The sequence below is a fragment of the Anomaloglossus baeobatrachus genome, chromosome 3 (assembly GCF_048569485.1).
Source record: "Anomaloglossus baeobatrachus isolate aAnoBae1 chromosome 3, aAnoBae1.hap1, whole genome shotgun sequence".
NCBI lineage: Eukaryota > Metazoa > Chordata > Amphibia > Anura > Aromobatidae > Anomaloglossus > Anomaloglossus baeobatrachus.
The window spans coordinates 580262302-580286992 of record NC_134355.1 but is presented as its reverse complement, the minus strand read 5'-3'; the positions used below and the strand labels follow the sequence as shown (position 1 = coordinate 580286992).

Sequence of the window (24691 nt, the reverse complement as noted above, 5' to 3'; positions counted from 1 at the left end):
TGGATGATGAGGGAGGACGGCGGGGTCTGAGGCGCCGGTAACCGGGAAATAGGGAGGGAATGGCGGCAGCCGCCGCTCCCTCTGCAGCCCCCGCTGTGCCGCCTCCGCCTCCCCCACCGCCTGCTGCGGGCACGGGGAGGTTACCCAGCCGGGTGCTGGAGCTGGTCTTCTCCTACCTTGACCTGTCAGACCTCCGGAGCTGCGGCCTGGTGTGTAAGCACTGGCATCGCTGCCTGCACGGGGACGAGAATAACGATGTGTGGCGGAGCCTGTGCCTGCGGACGGTCAGCGAGGAGGCGCTGCGCACCGACGTGCTGTGCAACCTGCCCACGTACAAGGCGAAGGTGAGAGGCGCGGCGTCCATTCTGCAGCCAATCACATCACTGCTCTTATGCTGTGCGGCAGCTGGGGAGATGTAAGCGGCCAGTTGATTGGTTGTTGCAGGTCCTTATATTTTCAGTGTTGTCCCCATTAATTCCCTACAAATAGTTCTGTTCTGTGAAATCTGGATCCTGAGGGAGCGCAGGTGTAGCCCGCGGAACGCAGCGCAGGTGTAGCCCGCGGAACGCAGCGCAGGTGTAGCCCGCGGAACGCAGCGCAGGTGTAGCCCGCGGAACGCAGCGCAGGTGTAGCCCGCGGAACGCAGCGCAGGTGCCGAGCAGTTCTGGGTCCATATTTCTAATCCCTGCATAACCGTCCCTGTATACACTAGCATAGATAAATAGATCTGTAGAAAAAGGATTTCTAACGTTCCTTTATGATATGCTAATGAGTGAGGAGACTGGTTGCAAGTGCATTATTTCCCCCCTGACTAGTCTTCCCTCTTAATCATGTTAGCACACCCACAGGGGCGTACTAGCATGCTATTCAATGCCCATTGTCCAGTGGCAGTGACGTGTGTACCGGTGTTCATTGTCACTGCCTCAGACGCCGGGTTTGGGGTCAGTGCACACGATCAGAAGTCCCGGCAAATTATGGTCATGTGCACTAGACCTCTCTGAATCAAGGGGGTTGCATACACCCAGCTTCATACTGCGCATCACCATAAGTGCGGTGACTTCTGATCATGCGGACTGACCCTAAACCTGGCATCTGAGGCGGTGACAACGGATACAGGTGTGCGTATTGCTGCCAATGACAATGGGCATGGAATAGCATGTTAGCATGCTGCTGTGTTCATGCTAACATGCTAAGAAGGCGGACTAGTCAGGGGATATAACGCCCTTGTGACTGGTCGCTAGCCTCATTAGCTTATCATTAAGGATCTCTAGAAATCCTTTTTCTAAAGATCTCTTTATCTATGGTAGTGTATACAGGGACAGTTAGGCAAGGGTTAGTAATATGCACCCAGAACTGCTCCTGGCTCTGGGTGCATATTACATCTGACAGGTTCCCTTTAAAACAAATGTTGTGCTAAGTCCTCCTTAAAGGAAATGCATCAGCAGGATTTTGCTATGAGGTAAAGGCAGTGCCATACTGGCAGTAAGATGCTGATTGCAGGAATACCTGTTATAGAAAGATGTGATGGTTGGTTGATAAAATATCTGTAATCAAATTTGCGGAAATTAAAGGGAACCTGTCAGGTGCAATATGCACCAGAAACACGAGCAGTTCTGTGTATACTGCTAATCCCTGCCTAACCGTCCCTGTATCTAGTAGCATGGATAAAGGGATCTTTAGAAAAAGTATTTCTAAAGATCTCTTATCATATGCTAATGAGTGAGGGGACTAGTCCCCTGGGCATTAGTTCCCCTGGCTAGTCTGCCCCATTAGCAGCATCACAGAGTGATCTCACTCATCTCTCTGCCGTCTCGTGTCCGACACTGGATTTCGGCTCAGTGCGTATGACCCCGGAGTTTGGATCATGCGTACTATGAAGCTGGCTGTACGCGTGCATGTACTGCGATCTCTGGCATAATTTTATTGAAGACACTGCAGGGAAGACTATGAGCAGCAGGGGCGCGTGCACAGATGTAGGGGGAGAATAGGCAGGCGCTGAAACCTCTCATAGTTTTCTCCAGTGTCTTCAATAAAATGGCTCTGGAGATCGCGGTAAGCGCATGCGTAGACTTCGGCGTCATTTCAATGAAGAGATAATTACTGTGGCAATGCGCATGCGCCACCAACAGCAAGCATGGCACGATAATCAAATAAAGAAAAGGGGGCATGCTATAGAGGACGCCGGAGGAGGGATAAACGCTGAGGACCCGACCCACAAAGGCCTGCACCTGTCAAGTGCAGTGAATTTCTGCAAGTTTGATTAAAGGGAACCCGTCACCAGGTTTTTTTTCCTTATAATCTGCGGCTACCACCAGTGACCTTTTTCATACAGCATTCTAGAATACTGGATATAAGCGCCCAGGCCGCTCTGTATAATGTAGAAAAACACCTTTATAAAAATCACCTAGGTGGCGGTCCGGACCGATGGGTGTCACTGGCCTCAGTCCGGCGCCGCCTCCATCTTGTGCGATCGCCGTCCTACTCAGCCCCATGTGTATAACACGTCGTACATCATCCACATAGAGGCCTCCATTGTGGTTTGCGCATGTACACTTTGATCTTCTCTGCTGAGGACAGAGCAAAGTATTGTAATGCATAGGCATGAGGAAAGGTTAAAGACCGCTGCGCATTACAATACTTTGCTCTGTCCTCAACCGAACAAATCAAAGCGCTCAGATGCGCATTGGAGACCTATCTGTGAATGATGGAGGACACGTCGTGCACACGGGGCTGCGAAGGAGGATAGCGATCTCACAAGATGGAGGAGGCACCGGACTGAGAGCAACAACACCCATCAGACCATCCCGCAGGTGAGTATGATAAATAAAGGTGTTTTTTGTTACACAGAGCAGCCTGGGCTCTTATATACAGTATTCTGGATTGCTGTATATAAAAGCTCAGTGGTGGTGGCCGCAGCTTATAGGGGACAAATCTGGGGACAGGTTCCCTTTAAGACTGACTGACTTGTTTCAGGAAAAAAACACATGTTCATTAGCTGCAATGGTCAGACCCCCACCCCCATCTATTATGTTGAAGTATCTAGTGAGGGCAGGGCATGCAAAGGTCATTGGTGGGGGGGAGGGGAGGGGAGTAGGGTCAGCTGTGATATCTCCTAGTGTGATTGGCAGACCCTGCCTTTGATAACAAGCCTGCTGAAAACACAACACAAGTCTAATTTGTGGGGGGGGTTTGTTTTTTTTTGTTTTTTCGCTCCCCAAAACATTCCCTCTTTCACCAATTTATTGGATAGAAAAAACAAATCCGGGTCCAAAGTAATCCAGTAAGGGGGTCCCAAGGCGATCCATACTTACTGTCCCAGTCAATGAAGAACAGAGCATTCCCCATTGGCTGGGAGAGCAGTGCAGTGACCTGAGCTAACATCATGAGGTCAGCCCAGGTCACTGCAGGGCATAACGAGTGCCGACGTCATGAAGTTAGCTAGGTAAATTACCTGGGTGATGAACGCAGCTGCACTCCTGACGTCAGCACTCGTCACTGACTTCTATTGTCTGCCGCGTTCACAAGTGAAATATCGTGAGCGTCCTGTGATGTCACCGCTAGTCAGTCTTGTGCCGCCCACGAGACTTGATGTGAGAACGCGGCGGGTATGGAAGTCAATGACGAGCGCGGACGTCAGGAGTGCAGGACTTCTTCACCACAGGTAATTAACTTTGCTAACCTCCTAATGTCGGCGCTCATCATCCCTGCGGCTGCTGACACCCTGCAGGAGTGCGACACTGACTGCAGGGGCACCCGACGGCAGTGTTCCATGCAGCTTCCAGGGATTTTGTGGGCCCATTGACTTGTAATGAGTCACGATCCGTTATTATGGAACAGAATAGGGCATGTTCCATAATAACAGAATGGACATGCTGTATCCGACGAGCTTTTTTGTAGGAACTCATGCACACGGAAATGCTTCTGTGTGCCATCTGATCCTAATCAAAACATTGAAAAGATGGTCCTGTCAGTAGGTCTGCAAAAAACAGAACTGACCAGGACAGAGGGAATGGTCGTCTGAATGAGCCCTAAGGATTATGGAGGCCACTGTGCTCTTAGGAATTTTGAGTACTGCAGAAATTATTTTGGAACATTGGCCAGATCTGTGTCTTGCCACAATTGTCTCCGAGCTCCTTTTGCAGTTCCTTTGACCTCATGATTCTCATTTGGTCTGACATGCACTGAGGTCTTATATAGACAGGTGTGTGCCTTTCCAAATAAAGTCCTATCAGTTTAATTACACACAGCTGGACTCCAATGAAGGAGTAGAACCATCTCTCCGGGGCCACACTGGGGACTACTGCGATCCTTGCATGACACTCGGCTCACGCAGGCAGCATAGCGGGAGCCAAGTGTCATGTGAGTGTCACTGCGACTGAGGTCTGTGCGATCGGACCACAGCTGAGGAAGAAAGGGCCGGTGCTGCAGAGGGGACAGAGGCATTTATCTCCCTCTCTCCTCCATTGCCAGCTATTGTGATTCTCGCCCTGCACTCGCGGTGCATCGGTGTTCTGCGAGTGCAGTGCGATGTTTCTCGCCCAATAGACTTGAATGGGTGCGAGAGAGACTCGCATTGCACCCGCAGCATACTGTGACTGGTTTTTTTTCGGTCCGGTTAGGGCTGAGAAAATAATCGCTCATGTGTGCTGACACACAGGCTAATATTGGTCCGAATGCAATGCAATGTTTTATCGTATCCTACCCGCACCGATTTTCACGCAGTGTGTCTTAGGCCTCTCAAGGAGGATCACCAGGAAATGTACAGCATATGACTTAAATATGAGTGTCTAAGCAAAGGGTCTGAATACTTATCACCATGTGATATTTCAGTTTTTCTTGTTTAATAAATTTGCAAAGATTCTACATTTCTTTCTTTTCTTGTTTTTTTTCTGACATGGGGTGCAGAGTGTACATTAATGAGAAAACAAATCAACTCTTTTGAATTTACCAAATGGCTGCACTGAAACAGTGAAAAATGTAAAGGGGTGTGAATACTTTCCGTACCCGCTGTATGTAATTCTCAATTACCAGTCATTTCAGACTAGAGAGTGTAACTAGTATTCCTCAATCAGAAATAAAGCCCAGATGTGCGCAGCGTGTGGATGGCCAAACAATTGCCATGAAAGTCTTCTGTTTTGCTGAATTTTTTTGTCTATTTTTCATCCTGAATTATGAATCTGCAGTGAAGAGCTGCGGGACACTGAAATCTGCAGGTCTATGATGTAGATTTATTTTTTTTTTTAATTTTCTTCATGCAGTCCTGTGGTAAGAAATCCAACATGTACCTGTCCCGTAGGCTGTATGCTTAAGACCCAATGACCATAGAGAAAAGAACTATAATTGTACTAAAATAGAAACGAGACTGGTGGTAATTTCTTTAGCGTCCCACTGATTAAGCACAGATGCTCTGCTGTTACCTCACCAGTGGTCTCCTACATGCTGTACGTGACTGCTGAAGGCAATCAATGGCCTCATGTCATCACTTGACAGCCTGTAAATGAGAACCGGTGGAACACCAGAGCTGTGCTGGATCACTGGGGACTCCAATATTGATGACCTATCTGACACTGAACAACTCACATGTACAGAGCTGCAGCGTTCTGCTATCCGGTGGCCCCTGCCTGGTGCTGTAGTTATTCCCGGTCGCGCCATACGTTAGTCACATCCCACTACTGCAGGATGTCTGTCCACCACCATTCTCACTGATGGCCTATTTGGATAAGGCATCAATATGTAAGTTATGGACAACCCCTTGAAAGGGAATCTGTTACTAGGATCAACTCTTTTAAGCCACCTATAAGGACAGGTCTGTCATAAGACGCTGAATACCTTGATATCTGTGGTCCAATGTATTATTGCATTGCAGAGAAAGTGTCTGTGTGTGTCTGTGTGTCTGTGTGTGTCTGTGTGTGTCTGTGTGTGTCTGTGTGTGTCTGTGTGTGTCTGTGTGTGTCTGTGTGTGTCTGTGTGTGTCTGTGTGTGTCTGTGTGTGTCTGTGTGTGTCTGTGTGTGTCTGACATATTCTTAAGAAGATCTGTCTTCAGGGCTTATTTTATATTAAAGGGGAGTTACCAGTGGGAGACATGTAATGACTGACAGTCTGCTCTCCTGATCTCTCTGCAGAGCTGTTAGTGATAACAAAAAACACTACTTCTTCCGCTGCGATCTCACAGGCAGCTGCAATGTTTCCCAGAAAATAAGACAGTGTTATCTGTTGCACTGAAGAATTTAAGGCTTATTTTCAGGGTAGGGTTTAGTTTCGATGAAACACAGTGGGTGATTCCCCCCCCCCCTTCCCAGGTGAATCATACTTGCCATAACCCTGACGTCTGCGTTGCTCCCAGGTCATCCTGTGATCTTCAGCAGGTGCTCCCAGCTGGTATGCTCTACGCAGTCCTCTCCTGCTTCTGGGCGACACTGGCATACATCAGAACGCACACACACAGTAGGGGAACCTGGGATACAGTGCAGTGGAGCGCAAGGACCTTCGGTGGAATGCACTGATGAATTCCACCTCAGGTCCTCTTTGTTCCATTGCACTGTATCCCAGGTTCCCCTGCCAGCCAGAAGCAATCGTTATCTCCGGATGTGGTGAGGATGTGTGATCGTGTGTGGATGTACACTACATTTAAAAAGTTTAAGATCACTTAGATATTTCCTTATTTTTGAAAGAAAAGTTGTTTTTTTTTTTTGGTTTAATAGGAAAACAAAAAAATATCACCTTCTGCAGCTCATGGGCTGCATTCTAGGAAGGTGCACCTTGTTGCTGGCCCCCCTTGCAGAACCCTAAAGGCTTTGTGCGCACTAGGTAGATTTTACCACAGATTTCCCGCTGATTTGCTGCATGTTTCGCTGCAGAAAATGTTAATAACCTTTCTGCAGTGATTCACCAGCAAAACCTATAGGGGGAAAAAAAATGCTGTGCGCACTAGACGGATTTTGACAGCTACAGGTTTTGCTGTTTTGTGATTCCAGCAGCAAAAAAATTTGCATGTCACCTATTTTCCGCAGGTAGCTGCGGCATTTTACTCAATTGACTGTAATGTAATCGTGAAATCCCGCAGGGATTAACGCAGGAAGCAAATTCTGTGCGTTTTCCTGCATTATTCCCTGCGTTATTTTGCGTTTTTGGGACATAGTAATCATCACTTCCCTGTGTGATGTCACTAGAATAGGAATATGAAATTGATCAGAGAAAATACACACATCACATAGAAATCAGTTAACCTACATTCGGATGGCTGGTATTTGGCCAATACGGCTCCCCATATAAAGTCTATTGGGACCAGAATCGGGTGCAAAGGGGTAGGAGCAAGCGTCATACTTACCGATCACCGGGCGGCTGTCACTGCTCCCGTGGCAGCTCTTTCATCTTCCCGAACAGCCGCTCATTAGTCTCATAACATATGCACGCCTTCCCTGCTCACCAGTGGCTGTGATTGGTTGCATTCAGACGAGCCCCCACGCTGAGTGACAGCTGTCTGTCTCACTGCAACCAATCACAGCCGCTGGTGGGTGGGTCTATATCATGCAGTGCAATAAATAATGAAAAAAAAAAAAAAGACGTGCGGTCCCCCCCAATTTTGATACCAGCCAGATAAAGCCTCACGGCTGAAGGCTGATATTCTCAGGATGGGGAGCCCCCCAGCCTAAAAATATAGCCAGCAGCCACCCGGAATTGCTGCATCCATTAGATGCGACAGTCCCGGGACTCTAGAGAAAAAAAAGTATTCAGCTCACCCATGTAAGGTCCTCCAGTCTGCGGTTGATGCACGTAGTCCTGCGGACAGGCAGGTCCAGCGTCAGAGTAAACGGTAAAGGAAATGAGTGGGACTCAGCACCAATATGGATGAATAAAAATCTTCATGCTTTATTTGAAAAGTTTAAAAATAAAGAAAAGGGTCACAAATAATCCAAAATCGCCATGCGACTTGCCGTGCGGCTTGACGCGTTTCGGACACAAGGGGAATTTAAAAACAGTCCTTAATCATAAGCCATGTAGGATGGGAGGCAAGATTTTATATTTTTTTATATATATATATATATATATATATATATATATATATATAATATATAGCACCTTAAGAAGCAATGAGATACAAGAGCAAGATGGCAAACAGGAAGGGAGTCCACCCGAAAACATGCAAATTAGTAAGAGGGTTGGTATATCATTGGATTCTCTTAACCCCATATGCGTATGTATATCTACTGGGGAATTCAATGAAAAACAATTCTTAGTTTACAAAAAGACCTCAAAATAAGGTCAATGCAAGCATACATGTGTATATGTGCACCATTCCACCCACCCATATATTTCGTATAGCAATTATTTCACTAAGGAAACAAGAAGATTATTTCATTGGTCTATGAAAAGATGTTCATGCAGATATTATAATAAGTAAATATATCTTATATAGATGGTATGTGTACACATGCATATAAATGCATGTGCTCTGTGGGTGCAGGACAAAGAAAAAGATAGATAGAAATACATGTATGTGGACTAGATATTATATCGTTTCCAGTATAGGATTTTATATATTATAGACATATGAAAAAAAAAAAGATTTTTTTTTTATTTTTTATTTCTATATTTTGTATGTGTAGCTATATGAGCTCTATGTACACGTGTGCAGTGTGTACACATGTGTACGATGGAAGAAACATATAAAACATAGGATATCCAGGAATTCAGTTATGAGAATTATAAAAAAAAATATTATTTTAGTTTTTATTTTTATTTCTATATTTTGTATGTAAAATTTTTTTTTTTTTCATATGTCTATAATATATAAAATCCTATACTGGAAACGATATAATATCTAGTCCACATACATGTATTTCTATCTATCTTTTTCTTTGCCCTGCACCCACAGAGCACATGCATTTATATGCATGTGTACACATACCATCTATATAAGATATATTTACTTATTATAATATCTGCATGAACATCTTTTCATAGACCAATGAAATAATCTTCTTGTTTCCTTAGTGAAATAATTGCTATACGAAATATATGGGTGGGTGGAATGGTGCACATATACACATGTATGCTTGCATTGACCTTATTTTGAGGTCTTTTTGTAATCTAAGAATTGTTTTTCATTGAATTCCCCAGTAGATATACATACGCATATGGGGTTAAGAGAATCCAATGATATACCAACCCTCTTACTAATTTGCATGTTTTCGGGTGGACTCCCTTCCTGTTTTCCATCTTGCTCTTGTATTTCATTGCTTCTTAAGGTGCTATATATATCTCTTGCCTCCCATCCTACATGGCTTATGATTAAGGACTGTTTTTAAATTCCCCTTTTGTGTCCGAAACGCGTCAAGACGCACAGCAAGTCGCATGGCGATTTTTGGATGATTTGTGACCCTTTTCTTTATTTTTAAACTTTTCAAATAAAGCATGAAGATTTTTATTCATCTATATTGGTGCTGAGTCCCACTCATTTCCTTTACCAGTCCCGGGACTCTACCTGGCTCATCCAGATTGCCGTGATGCGGTGGCAATCGGGGTAATAAGGAGTTAATGGCAGCAGTCCATAGCTGCCACCAAGTCCAAGATTAGTAATGGCAGCGTCTGACACGCCATTACTAATCTGTAAGTAAAGTAAATTAACACAGCAAGAAATCCTTTATTTTAAATAAAACACAAAAAAATCCCCCCTCTTTCACCATTAAAATCCCAAAATACCCCTCCAGGTCCGGCGTAATCCACACAATGTCCCACGACTCTTGCAGACTGATTCAGCGGCGTCTGACATAGTACTCAATGCAGCCCCGTGAATGAGGCTGCAGGGGTAACTCCAGGTCATTTCTCACGGTCGGTGAGAAATGAGTGACGTCACCGACCGGCAGTGACCCTGCGGGAACTCAGACCCAAGGTCCCACAGGGTCACTGCTGTATGAGAAATTTTAATAGTAGTGAAAGAGGGGGATTTTTTTGTGTGTTTTTATTTAAAATAAAGGATTTCTTGGTGTTTTGTTTATTTACTTTACTTACAGATTAGTAATGGCGTGTCATAGACGCTGACGTTACTAATCTTGGATTAGTGGCAGCTATGGACTGCTGCCATTAACTCCTTATTACCCTGATTGCCACCGCATCACGGCAATCGGGATGAGCCAGGTAGAGTCCCGGGACTGTCGCATCTTATTTCTTCAGGGTTTTATTAGATTTAAAGATATAATAAAAAAAAATGTCCGTATGTACACATGAAAAACACAATGCGTTTCGGCTACAATATCAGACAAGTAGCTTTGTCTGTGGGACCTCGTGTGCATTACATCTGACCTGGAGGGGTGTATTGGGGGTTAATAAAGTTTTTAAAGATCAGTTCAGCAAGTTGAAGATGAAATGTTTACAATAACAGTAATTTTGACCGGGGTGGCCAAACTTCTAGATGCCACTGTATAATCAATCATGTTTGTATTATAATATATTTGAAAGGGAACCTGTCAGGTGCAATATGCACCCAGAACCACGAGCAGTTCTGTGTATACTGCTAATCCCTGCCTAACTGTCCCTGTATACACTAGCATAGATAAAGAGATCTTTAGAAAAAAAGTATTTCTAAGGATGTTTTACCATATGCTAATGAGGGAGGGGACTAGTCCCCTGGCCGTCAGTTCAACTTGCTAGTCGCCCCCATGAGCAGATTACTACGCCCCTGTGGGTGTACTAACATGCTGATGAATGTGCAGCATCAGAGGATGATCTCACTCACCTCTCCGCCACCATCACGTCTGATGCTGGATTTCGGCTCCGTGTGGATGACCCCGGAATTTGGGTCATGCGCATTACTTAAGTTTGAAGCCAGGACACGTACACCTGGCTTCATAGTGCGCATGACCCAAACACTCGATGGCGGTGGAGAGGTGAGTGAGATCATCCTGTGGCGCTGCACATTCATTAGCATGATGGCACATTTACAGGGATGTATGCTAATGGGGCGACTGACCGGGGACCGAATGCCCATGGGACTAGTCCCCTCGCTCATTAGCATACGGTAAAAGATCTTTAGAAATACTTTTTCTAAAGATATCTTTATCTATGCTAGTGTATACAGGGATTAAGAATATGCACCCAGAACTGCTCGTGGTTCTGGGTGCATATTGGACCTGACAGGTTCCCTTTAAGCCCATTATCTATTTTTTTTTTTTTCTTCTTTTTTTTTTTTCAGATTGGTCCCAGATGATTGATTTTGATCCTTAATGTCTAACATCTGATAGATAAATGCATGACTGTCGATGCTGTACTGTTGATGCAGCACTACACATGCTGGTGGTTGCAATAGGTTATAACAATGTGAATAAAGTTAGAATGATCACCAAAAATCAAAGTAGCTTGGAGTCGTTAGTTTCCATTGCTGTGTGGTTTTGTGAAATCTTGGTCTGAGCATCTTTCTCTCCCCGCAGATGCGAGCCTTCCAGCACGGCTTCAGCTCCAATGACTGCTCTAGGAATGTATATATTAAGAAGAATGGTTTTACTCTGCACCGCAATCCAATCGCTCAGAGTACGGACGGGGCGCGCACCAAAATCGGCTTCAGTGAGGGACGCCATGCCTGGGAAGTATGGTGGGAAGGTCCACTTGGCACAGTGGCGGTCATTGGCATTGCAACAAAACGGGCTCCCATGCAGTGTCAGGGCTATGTGGCGCTCCTTGGTAGTGATGATCAGAGTTGGGGCTGGAACCTAGTTGATAATAACCTATTGCACAATGGAGAAGTCAATGGAAGTTTTCCACAGTGCAACAATGCACCCAAATATCAAGTAAGTAAAAAGTAACCTTTATTCTTCCCCCTTCTCTAAGTAGTCTACAGAATACACTTTGTGAAATAGTAGAAAAAAAATGATGAAGAGCACTCACCGGTAGTTGCTGTGCAGATAGGTGTAAGTTTATTCACAAGTGCGGTAATACATGTGAAGGCAGGCGGGGAGGGAGCAGGACAGGACGGCACGTCGTGCTCTCTCCCCGCCTGCCTTCACATGTATTACCGCACTTGTGAATAAACTTACACCTATCTGCACAGCAACTACCTGTGAGTACTCTTTATTTTTTATTTTTTTTTTTCTACTATTTCACAAAGTGGATCATGTTGCCGTTTCCTTGAAGTAGCACCCCGCAGCTGTGATAATGTTTTTCCAATATTAGTGTTCCTGCCACCCATAATTTTGCTGTGCTCAGCGTAACAGTTGTGTACTTTTCAAGGGGTATTTTTCCCCGTATGTCTCTACACATATAGTGCCCTGTCCTCCTTACCTTTTTGCAAGTCTACAGAATACAGGCTACTGTGAAGAACCCATTTATGGCTAAGTAAATTGACTGTATTAAGCTTAAAGGGTTTGTCCACTACTTGACAACCCCGTATTAACTGCTAAAAGGGCCCCACATTAACAAAAAACTGGCGCTGCCTCCCAGCAATGTCAGATGACCACCAGGGGGCACAGCGCTGGCATTGGAGGAGCAGCATTAGTCTGCAGGAAAGCTTCACACTTCAGACCAAATTCATTATTGCGTTTCCACTTCACCAATTGCAACTTTTTAAAGGTTGCTCCCGTGTACTGCAGTTCTCCACTAAAGTGATTTTTCTGTATGTCAGAAACTGCACCTTGTTGAGAAAAAATTTTACTTTTTGTGCTAAAGAGACAAGACAAAAATAAAATGATCTACTTTTCTAAATTTTTGAACCTCATCAGCTGACTCGCCCACCCCAGGGCCTTAGGTGACTCCGTGTCGGGCCGGACTAGTCCGGGGTAGTCAGCGGTGGCGGGGCCCGACTCCGTGACCCTGGTAGTGTCAGTTAATGTGGCGATATTGGGGAGGTGATGATAATGTTTATATGAATCTTCGTGAAACCACCTGTGGTAATTTGCAACTATGGAGCCGCAGCTGCTGGAAGGGACCTCCGGGGCTGGTGTTATGGCAGCTGAGGTGTTTCTTGCTCTCCACAGGTAGAGCGGGTACCTCGGGGCAACCTTTTGGGTGCTTGGTAAAGTCTATGGTGTTTGTGGACGAGGTGCAGGATAAACCAGACGACACAGGGCTTGCAGTTAAGATGTTTTACTCACTGTTCAGTCTCGGTGCTGCAGTTGACCGGTCACCCACGGAATGCTAGGATTCACTGTCAGGGCCGCCGCCAATCCCGGATAAGTCAAGGGTCAGTCCCGGTGTATCCCTTTTGTGTGTGTCTTTTTCTGACTGGCTTCCTAGCCATTGACTGTTTTAGCTGGTCTCGGTCCTCCACCACAGGGCCTGTACAAACGGGGCTGACCGCAGTCGTATCTTGCCCTCTTCACCGGGGGTCTGTGGCGGGAAGTGGCCCTGGGCGCTTGCAACGATCTTCCAGGCCTTCGGTTTTACTTTTGAGGAATTGTCTTTCTTCCTTTCTACAGGAATTGTCTTTCTTCCTTCAGTCTAGGGACCGTCCCTGAATGCAGCCAGATCCCTCCACCCGATGTTGTCAGTGGAACAGGTCACGGGACAATTGCCCTTCCGTGGCCCTGGAATCCTTTCCTCCTTTCTTTCGGTGTCAACTGGGCCTAACCAGACCCCAGGATCTCTGCCTCTGCCTTCTCGATCTGCTGTCCTTTCCTGACAGCCCACCTCCTCACTCCTCTACTCCTTCTGACAGACTGCTAAACTTGAACTTCCCAGTTCCCTTTGTCTACTCTCTCCTTTCTGACTCCTCCCACACCCACTGACTAGGGCCCCACCCACACCATTGGGACCAGTGAATGGACTTACGGCCCCATGACTAAATCTATGGGGGTTGCTAGTTTTGTCTGTACATCGGCAGTTGACCCCATTCTTACCCGGGATGGGATACCACACCTCTGGCTGAGGTGCAATATCTTCTGTGGCGACGGAAGCTTCAGGGGCGCCACACAGCCATTTTGACGAAATTGGCCTCCCACAAACTACCACAATACAAAACAGTGATACTAATGGCTTTGTCCACTACGATGACTACCCCTTCTCAATCAGTATGTTCCCCTATATAAAATGACCCTTGTTCTCACCTCAAGCGCTTTTCTAGCATTGTCGGCCCTGGCTCTCCTGGGGCTCCGTAACATAATGAACTCTACAGCCAGTTAGCAGCCAATTCTGTCCTCTGGGTCGGAGAAGCAGCTGCCGGGATGATTGAGAAGGGCCCTTTTTTTGGCACTTTAACAGTTAAATTATTCTCCAGTATTGAACAGCCCCTTTTTAACAGGAAACTATTGTTCTTAAATCTTTTGGTTAGGTGTTTTTTTTTTTTTTTTGTTTTTTTTTTTTTTGTTCTACTTTTTGATTCTAGATTCTGTTTATTGGTTCTCTCAAAATTCTAAGCCTGGATTCTGCTGATTTCAGTTAAAGGGGCTATCCACTACTTGGGCAACCTTTACAATCACCATAGCTTTAGGTTATGTACAAAAAGCCTGGTGATTGGTTCTATTTAAAGACCCAGCATCCTCATTATTGCTGCAGATTCCACACAGAAAAATAATTGCTTAGACACTGCAGATCCAGAATAGAGCTCCAGAGGCTCCGAACACAGGTGAGGATGTGAAGAATTGCACCCTTTTGAAGGGAACCTGTCAGGTACAATATGCACCCGGAACCACAAGCAGTTCTGGGTGTATATTGCTAATCCCTGCCTAACCGTCCCTGTATACACTAGAATGGGTAAAGGGATCTTTAGAAAAAGTATTTCTAAAGATCGTATATTATGTTAATGAACGCGGGGACTAGTCCCGAGGGCGTTTCTTCCCTTAGCTAGTCAGCTCACATAGTACAACCACAGGGGCGTGCTACCATGCTAACATGTTAATGAATACGCAGAGACGCTGCACATACCTCACTCTTCATGGTGGAGGATGGATGATCGTGCGCATCCATCCTCCACCAGCCACCATGAAGAGTGAGGTATGTGCAGCGTCGCTATGCATTTGTTAGCATGTAAGCACAACTATGTGGGCCGACAAGCTAAGAGAACAAACTCCCTCTGGACTAGTCCCTGGCCTCGTTAGAATATAATATATGATCTTTAGAAATCCTTCTTCTAAAGATCTATTTATCTATGCTAGTGTATACAGGGACAGTTAGGCAGGGATTAGCAATATACACCCAGAACTGCTCGTGGTTCTGCATATTGCACCTGACGGGTTTGCTTTAATCTGATGTCAGTGGTCTCTAGGTCTTTAAAAAGAGATTTCTGACTTATGTTGACTATGACTCTCTAAAAGACTAATGGCAAAAAGAAAATGTGAAAGGAGAATCTACAATTTTTAATTTTCCACCTTTTTCCCCAAAATAAAAATTTTAAAATAAGCATATTTGGTATTGCATCTGTAGACGGGGAAAATATAACATTTAATCCAAACATTAAACTGTTTTAAATTTAAAAAAAAAAGTTCCAAATGTTCTGCTTTTCTATTACCATTCTTCCGAAATTGTAATGTGGTTTAGTGTTGCAAAAATGGTGCCAATAAAAACTACAGCTCACCACACACTGCTCCTTTGACTGACAAGCTATGGGTAAGTTATGAGAAGCAGTTCAAATATGGAGCGAAAAAGGTTAATAAACCGTGCTGCCGTAGAAGGAAGGATCAATGTAGAAGGGATTTTGTCTACGCGTTTCAAAGCCTTATGTCTTCTTCCTCGGGACGAATCATATATGATTTTATCCTGAGGAAGAAGCTGTAAGGCTTTGAAACACGTAGACAAATAAAATGATTCCTTCCACATGGATCCTCCTTTCTACGGTAGCGCGATTTACTAACCCTTTTCTCACCATATTTGTACTGGTTCTCTACGTGGGTTCTGCTGCAGCCGTACTTACGCCATTACAATGGTTGTGACTCTCACAATCTTAGTCTACCCTTACAGCACCTTTTGCTAAGAGGGTTTTAGGATTAGACCCGGTTTGTGCATACTGTCTCTTCTAGCACTTTTTAAGTTATGAGAATGGCAAATATAATATTATGCCTCCTTCACGCATGCACATTTTCAGTATGGGTGGTGTCAATTTCCACACGTATTGAAGACAAAGGCGCACGTAAACCTATTAAAATCGATTGGTTTGCTCACACTTCTGTGTTTTGACACATGGCCTACATGGAGCACGGCGACATATCCGTTTTTGGCGGGCAACATCGATGTGATCCATGTGACGTCAGTGTGCCAGGGACTGGAGGACACCTATTCACTGAAATTAAATGGATTTTTATACTTTACCTAAATCCATATGTTAACCCTTTCATGACCTCTGTCTTACATTTGCAGAGCATGTCAGAAACTGGTGTATGGAGTGGGCGCATTCCATATCTGGCAGGTAATGGCTCTGCATTACAGCCAGGACCTGCTGCTAATCGTGGGTGAAGTGGAGCTCCCCCCACTGTTAGCAAATGGATTTTTATACTTTCCTCTCTCCGTCGCTGCTGTTTTTCTTCCGGGTCCCGATCGTTATGTCTCATGAATATTCACTGGACTGACTGCAGCCCCGGAAACAAGTGTGGCAGCAGCGCCTGAGACAGGCAAGTATAGTTCATGCTGTCAATGTGCTTTCCACCTATCACACTGATAGCCCAAGAATAACACACAGGGACACAGACCTACACAATGGATCATCACACACGTGCATTTAATGCATGGACATGTAAAGGGGCCTTATACTGTATATATTACACACTGCTTACAAAAAGTTAGGGATATTTGGCTTTCGAGTGAAACTTTCAGGATGATCCTAAAATGCCTTCTAACTGTAATGCCTGATTGCAGCCACAGACTGGCTGTAAGGGGAGTCTAGAGAAAAGCCGCTCAAAATGCAGGACACCAAGAACTCTGCAACCCTTTAACCCCTATGCAGGGATTTGGAATTACACAGAGCCCCAGAGATCACTACCTGTGGTAGGCTGTAGTCCGTGGTCGTCAGGCAGGGTCAAAAACCAGGAGATGCTAAACAGGAACAGAATCGGCAGGCAAGGGCGTAGTGAAGAGACAAAGCAGAGGTCAAATCCGGAACTGGCAGCAAGGTACAAAAATGACAGGCAGGAGGGTAGTCAAACAACAAGCAAAGGTCAGCGCACAGGAATCAAAATACAAACTGCACAGAACCAGGAGTACAGAACTATCTCTGGCAGTGGTCATGTGACAGGAGGGGGAATAAGAAGGGTGTGGTGTCTTCCCATTGGCTGCAGGTGAATGTTGGCAACTTCAGCTGGAAGACACACGCCACCTACAGTCAGCCAGTGGTACTGCAGGTTCCAGGGAAACCCAGCCTAATGGATGAGCGGAGCCTGCGCTCAGCAGAGCCACGGGCACCGACTCCTCTCCCATCACCAGCACTATCCATGGTGGGAACATGGCGTCGTCTGGCGACTGGAGCAGAAGTCGCAGGAGCGGACTCCGGTGGGGACGTGACACTAACTTTTTCAGGTGATCTTAATGTGACCCTTCTCTACACTTTTGGATGCACATCTCCAACTGTTCAATGTTTCAGTAGTTTTTGCACAACTTGCTCTTCTCTTATAAGGAGCTTAATGGCAAAATTCACAACAGGTGTTTGATCCATGAATCGCCTAATAAATGTCAGAGTTCCATTAGAATTAATAATGAAACAGTTCACCTCATGCTGTTCACATTTTGACATCATGAGACCAAGACTACACCTAACAATTGATCATCAGTACTGCGCCATTGCGAGTCTTCCAGCAGGATGTTCTCAGACGGCTGTGGCCATTGAGCTTATATGATCAGTGTTTATCAGCAGGTTGTAACAGAGATACACAGACTGGAAGAGTCACAGAAAGCCATAGAAGTGGACGTCCTTTGGCCACATCCTACACTCATGACCTCTTCATTGTGAACAATGCCCTTTGGAACTAAATGAATGCCACACAACTTTATTCATATTTAAGGGAGGTGAGAGGCACGCAAGTGTCACATCTGACCATTCAAAACTGCTTAAATCAACGTTGGCTGCATGCTAGACAACCTGCAAGGGTATGTGACCACACCACCAGGCACAGGAGTCATCGTCTTGGTGGGCGAAGGACCAGTTCGCCTCAGTGCTGCTCACTGATGAGTTGATTCACACTGAACAGAAATGATGGCTGCCAACAATGTTGAAGACCTCAAGGAGAGCGCTATTTGCATTAGCCACTGTTGTCACCAGACAAGCCTTTGGTATTACAGTGGATGGCCGGTGTGTCTAGTCAATACAAAACTGCCCTACGCTTTTTTGTGAATGGTATAGAGATTTTTCGTTTTCTTACGCCGCAGATGCAGGTTCTGCACGAACAAGGAAGCTCTTATATTTTCAGTGGGTACAATCCCTTTTTCTCCTTCATATAGAGGCAATTATTTGCTTTCCACCATAATTTCTTTTGACTGGTGTACACACCACCACTATTTTGTAGGCATTAGAACAGCTCACACACAGCTATTTGAATGCTGACCCATCACTTTAGCAGTGTGATAATCCATGAAAAAGGCTCGTGTAATGCCGAAACGCATTGGAACTTTTCTGATAGCCTAATTTAATTTTATTCATGTGTAATTGTATGACGGAATTCATATATTATGGATATTACTATTACTCCTTAGCACCTCTGGTTAGTAGTCGAGCAGGAACTTATTTTGTATATTGTTAGCTGTACATGTCTGCTGATCAGATCAGAGATGTGCAGGGAATAATGTGGGCGCACCCCACGAATCTGCATTAAAGGGAGGGAGGCAACGTAGTACCTCTAGGTATATTCTAGGCTGTAAAGGGGTTAATGACCTCATTAAGGCCGGTATCACACTTGCGTTCAGTGCAATCCACCGCTATGGAGAATAGCGTAGTCCGTTAACACACTGCGCTATTCCCTATAGACTTGTATGGATGACGCACTGTAACGCAAGTGTCTGCGTTGCATCCGCTGCACGACGCAGTGTCGTTATTTTGACGCGTCGGGCAGAAGTAACGCTGCATGTAGCGTTTTTTGTGTCGTTAAAATAGCGCACCCTGACTGATTCTGTCTAATTGTCTATGGTGGCGGATTCCGCCGCTATGTGCTAAGCAGCGGAATCCGCTGACTGATTCCGTCACGTTCTACTGCGCATGCTCACAATGTCCAGCAGCATGATACAAATTGTTTAAAATGACTCCCCCTCTCTCATACTCGCTGATCACAGGCGCGACGCTGCACAGTTGTCACAAAGCTCCGGCGGCTTCTCCTCTTTTGCAAATGCCGGCCGCCCATTATTCAATCTAGTATTCACTGCTTTCCCCGCCCACCGGCGCCTATGATTGGTTGCAGTCAGACGCGCCCCCATGCTGAGTGACATCTCTCGCTGCAACCAATCACAGCCGCTGGTGGGCGTGTCTATATCGTGCAGTACAATAAATAAATAAAAAAAAAAAGGCGTGCAATTCCCCCCCCCCCCCCCCCCCAATTTTGATACCAGCCAAGATTAAAGTCACACGGCTGAAGGCTGGTATTCTCAGGATGGGGAGCCCCCCCCCAGCCTAAAAATATCAGCCAGCAGCCGCCCGGAATTGCAGCATCCATTAGATGCGACAGTCCCGGGACTCTACCCGGCTCATCCCGAATTGCCTGGTGGCGGTGGCGGTGGCAATCTGGGTAATAAGGAGTTAATGGCAGCCCATAGTTGCCACCAAGTCCTAGGTTAATCATGTGTCTGAGACACATTCCATGAGTAACCTGTAAGTGAAAGTAAATAAACACACATACACCGAAAAAATCCTTTTATTTGGAATAAAAGACAAAAAAACCCCCTCTTTCACCATTTTATTAAAAACCCCAAATACCCCTCCAGGTCCGGCGTAATCCACACGAGGTTCCGCGACGCTTTCAGCTCTGCTACATGAAGCTGACAGGAGCAGCAGTAGAACACCGCCGCTCCTGTGAGCTCCACGCAGCAACTGAAGTGAGCCGCGCTGTCAGTGGGGACGTCACTAAGGTAATGCCTGTGTGTGTGCGATGATGAGTGCGGTAGTGCCTGCGTGTGCGGTGATGATTTGGGCTGTAGTGTCGTGATGGCGGCAGTGTCTGGATGTGTGCGTTGATGTGGGCGGAGAAGATGGGGGCTCTCTCTTGGCTAAAGAAAACGTAACGCAACGCGTTATTTCAGAGGAATCCATGGCCTTTCTTAGCACACTATTTGCAATGCATCCGTCACATGCGTTACACAACGTATTTTGACGGACGCCGTTCAACGCAAGTGTGAAACTGGCCTAACCCAGTCATTGTGCCTCTGCATGAACAGCACAGGCCTATGTTGATCTTCATGGACGACAATGCTCCAGCTCATCAAAGTCGCATTATTTGAGGTATCCCAATCTTCAGCAGACACTCCCTAATAGCGTGGCCTACACTTTTTCTCCCGACCTCCCTAGAAAACCTATTAGACAATCCAAGTTGTTGTGTAGAGGCTAGTAACTCTGTACCCCAGGATCTCAATGACCTGAGGACCGCCATTCAGGACATGGCTTGGCAGACAATAACATGACTTGTAACATGAGACATTGTTGTCAAGTTGTAATTGATTTTCAAGGCCATATGAAAAAAGTTTGTTTAAAAGAACTGAGAGTCCTCAATAGTTATGTTTTAATGGCTAACTGAAAAGATGGTAATAATAGCAAGCAGTTGAGACTACTCGGGTCTCTGCATCAGGCATGGTGCCTGATGCAGAGACCTGAGTAGTCTCGAAAGATTTCAATTATTACCATCTTTTCAGTTAGCCATTAAAACATAACTATTGAGGACTCTCAGTTCTTTTAAACAAACTTTTTTTTTTTATCTCTACTAGCTAACACTGTACAAAGATATATATTTTACCTGTATCAAGGCCACATGAGAAGTTGAGACATTTTACAAGTGTGGGGGGTGTTGTCTTGTCAGAATAGATGTATGAGAACAGCCAGCATTGCTACAGAGCTTAAAGGAGGGGGGGGGGGTGTCAGTCTGTCAGAGGTCAGGAACCGCACACTGCATCATGGTCCTGTATGGCTGTCATCCCAGAAGGAAGCCTCATCTAAAAATTATCCAGAAGAAAGCCCGCAAAGTTTGCTGAAGACGAATAGACTAAGGACATGGATTACTGGAAGCATGTCCTGTGGTCTGATGAGACAAAAACTGATTTTGGTTCCGATAGTGTCAAGTGTGTGATGGGAACCAGTCAGAGTAGAAATTCAAGTGATTTGCTTACAGTCAAACATTGTGTTGGGAGTGTCATGGTTTCGGGGCTGCATGAGTGACGTTAGCTGTAATGAGTAACAGTTCATTGAGGGAACCATGAATGCCAACGTACTGAAACAGAACATGATCCCCTATATTCAGATTCCCACAGAACGACCCCAAACACACCTCCAAGATCGCTGCCTTGCTAAAGAACTGAGGGAAAAGTTGCTGGATTGGCCAAGCTTCTACAGACCTAAACCCTACTGAGCATCTGTGGAGTCTCCTCAAATGGAAGGTGGAGAAGGCAAACGTCTCTAACCTCCACCAGCTCCATAATGTCCTCATGGAGGAGGGAAGAGTATCCAGCGGCTACTGTGAAGCTCTAGTGAACTCCATGTCAAAGAGAGTTAAGGCAGCGCTTGTCAACATTTTGTGTGGTCACCATTATTTTCACTTAGGGCACAATTTGGCAATTTTCACTTTGTTGCCAGCGATTTAGCCAGTAATGACTGTGTTTGAGTTATTTAGAGGGCACCTAATTTACACTGTTATGCTGTACACTGCCTACTTTATATTGTATCAAAGTACCACATCTCCAGAATTGTCCCATGAAAAGATATAATAAAATACCTATAAATATGTGGGGGTATATACGCTATATGAATTTTAATGTTTGTGCACTGCCAGCCAGTGATGTTGCTGTATTTGTGCTGCCTGCCCCTGTACTCAGCCTTTTTCTGTTTTGTATTGCAGATAGGTGAAAGGATCAGAGTAATCTTGGACATGGAAGACAAGACCTTGGCCTTCGAACGTGGCTTCGAGTTTTTAGGTGTGGCATTTAGGGGACTTCCAAAGGCCTGTCTATATCCAGCAGTTTCTGCAGTGTACGGGAACACAGAAGTGACACTGGTCTACTTGGGGAAGCCACTGGATGGATAATGCGTCTTTAGTAGATGGCTGTGCATGCAATGGGCAGAAGACGTGACCGGCTCTGTGGACCCACAGGACAGAAGGGATCAAGGGACCATCCTTACTCAATACTTGGAAGGCTTTCCACCTCCTCTCAATGTGATCGGAGAGTCTGTGGGTTGTGGCTGTGTGTGGCGATTTATGGGTTTTACTTTTTTACCCCAGTTGTTGACAGTTTGGTATTGTCGGTTTGGTGATTGTGCAATGGAAACCAGTGTTTTTAGGTAACGGAACGAAGGGATGAGTGGAGCAATGTGAACCACTCCTTCTTTCGAGAGGGATCTCCTACATGGTGTGTAGTGTGGTTTTTATATATAATTTTTTTTATTTTATTTTTTTTTCATTTAGAAACTGTAACCCTATGTGTAATATCTGGTATAGGGTTACTCAATGGTTTTTACCCAAACCCTAGCTGTACTGTCTGGCATAGGGCTTATCAGATGGGGTTTTATCCATGCCACTCTTTTGTAAGCCTCCATTTTAAGTGGTATCTGTAGGGTACTTTTATACACAAATTGAGCTGCCATCCCTGCCAATCTTTATAGATGGCTCACTCAGGTCTGATTTTGTTAAAGGGAAGTTATAATGTTATCCTTTTTATCATTGACCATGCATCTTGTTTTAAAGAGAATTTATCCACCTTTTTATGGGAACATTTGGGGCAAAACGTATGCATCGTTATGTCTAATGGAGGGTCGGGAAGCGTTGCGGGATACATATGGTATGGGGACTACCTCTCCCGGATCCTGCCATAGACATAATGGAGCATTTCATACTTTTCTTTGCATGACCCTTTTTTTTTTAAAGGGAACCTATTGTGTGATTTAGGATGGCCAAACCACGTGCAGACAGCATGATTCGGAGCCAGATATAATTTTTTTTTTTTTTTTTTTTTTGCTGGAGTGCTCTATATTTGCTCTGAAACAGCAGCTAGACAAGACAACCAGGGACAGTAGGCAGAGACTTGACTAGTCCAGTTCTGTCATGGACTGCTTTTCCCACTGCCACTCCAGGTAATTGACAGGTCTCTACCATAACAGACCCATCTGACACCCAGAGCGGTGCTGGGAGTATCTGGCCTGGGACCATAGCCTGGGATGACCAGTGCGGTGCTGGGAGTATCCGGCTTGGGACCATAGCCAGGGATGACCAGTGCGTTGCTGGGAGTATCCGGCCAGGGATGACCAGTGCATTGCTGGGAGTATCCGGCCAGGGATGACCAGTGCGTTGCTGGGAGTATCCGGCCAGGGATGACCAGTGCGTTGCTGGGAGTATCCGGCCAGGGATGACCAGTGCGGTGCTGGGAGTATCCGGCCAGGGATGACCAGTGCGTTGCTGGGAGTATCCGGCCAGGGATGACCAGTGCGTTGCTGGGAGTATCCGGCCAGGGATGACCAGTGCTTTGCTGGGAGTATCCGGCCAGGGATGACCAGTGCGTTGCTGGGAGTATCCGGCCAGGGATGACCAGTGCGGTGCTGGGAGTATTCGGCCAGGGATGACCAGTGCGGTGCTGGGAGTATTCGGCCAGGGATGACCAGTGCGGTGCTGGGAGTATCCGGCCAGGGATGACCAAGTGCGTTGCTGGGAGTATCCGGCCAGGGATGACCAAGTGCGTTGCTGGGAGTATCCGGCCAGGGATGACCAGTGCGTTGCTGGGAGTATCCGGCCAGGGATGACCAGTGCGTTGCTGGGAGTATCCGGCCAGGGATGACCAGTGCGTTGCTGGGAGTATCCGGCCAGGGACCATAGCCAGGGATGGCTTGTGTGGTCTTCAAACTATAGTTTCTCCTAAACGCCTATTTCAGAGAAGAATATACTATCTGCAGTGGCCATTTGAACAGCCTGAACGCGTGTCCGGTTCTCCTGTAATGCATGTCACTTGTACGGAAACTTACGACCTTGGAGTAGAATAAATTTTCTTGACGATACAGCAGCACCTTGAGACTTCTTGCGTCAGTGTGCATTATACAAGGAATATCCAGGATTATTCCTTTGTTGAAAGTGGCTTTTTCTTTTTGTTACATAAACCACTGCCTTTAGTTACGTAACTTAATATAATATGTAGCAAAATCTTAAAACCTTGTGACTCTAGTCGATCTGCCTTGTATTTGTTATAATATACAGGATATGGTTTCTCAACCGCCCCGAAATGCAGCCTATACGGCCTCAGTATTGAGATCTAAGGGATTTGTGTGTACTAGATTACTGCTTTCTCCTCCTTTTTAAAGAGGCTCTCCGGTCGCCCCCCCCCCTTACTAGGGCTCATGCCTCTTAAAGGGACTTTGCCTGTTCAAACCAAGCACATGCGCCTGGGACATCATGGAGGCGGCCAAACGATAGAGTTCCATTCCCTGCCTGCTTGTTTTCCCTCTCTCCATCCTCCCCTGTTCTTTGACAGCTGTGACTTCATAGAGCCAGAAGAGGGTGGAGATAAAGGAAAAGAAACAGGTGGGGAGGTGCATTTAATTGTTGGATGCCGCCATGATGCACGAAGCGCATGTGCTTGGTGTTGACAGTCATTCAGTGCTCACAGACTCGC

The 24691-nt window shown here is 45.8% G+C and overlaps 2 protein-coding genes across 2 annotated transcripts in view; one reads left to right on the top strand and one right to left on the bottom strand.

The window, feature by feature from the left end:
* WDR53 (WD repeat domain 53) overlaps positions 1–319 on the bottom strand; it is a 39781-nt gene extending 39462 nt beyond the window's left edge. The window contains exon 1 of the mRNA XM_075340990.1: positions 177–319. The gene's annotated coding sequence lies outside the window, so the exon portion shown is untranslated. The remainder of the gene's footprint in view (positions 1–176) is intronic.
* Positions 3–24176, top strand: FBXO45 (F-box protein 45). The gene is made up of 3 exons (XM_075340992.1): positions 3–344; positions 11428–11784; positions 21937–24176. Exons 1-3 carry the CDS (start codon positions 60–62, stop codon positions 22120–22122), a joined length of 828 nt encoding a protein of 275 aa, XP_075197107.1. The 5' UTR covers positions 3–59; the 3' UTR covers positions 22123–24176.
* The last annotated feature ends 515 nt before the right edge of the window (positions 24177–24691 follow it).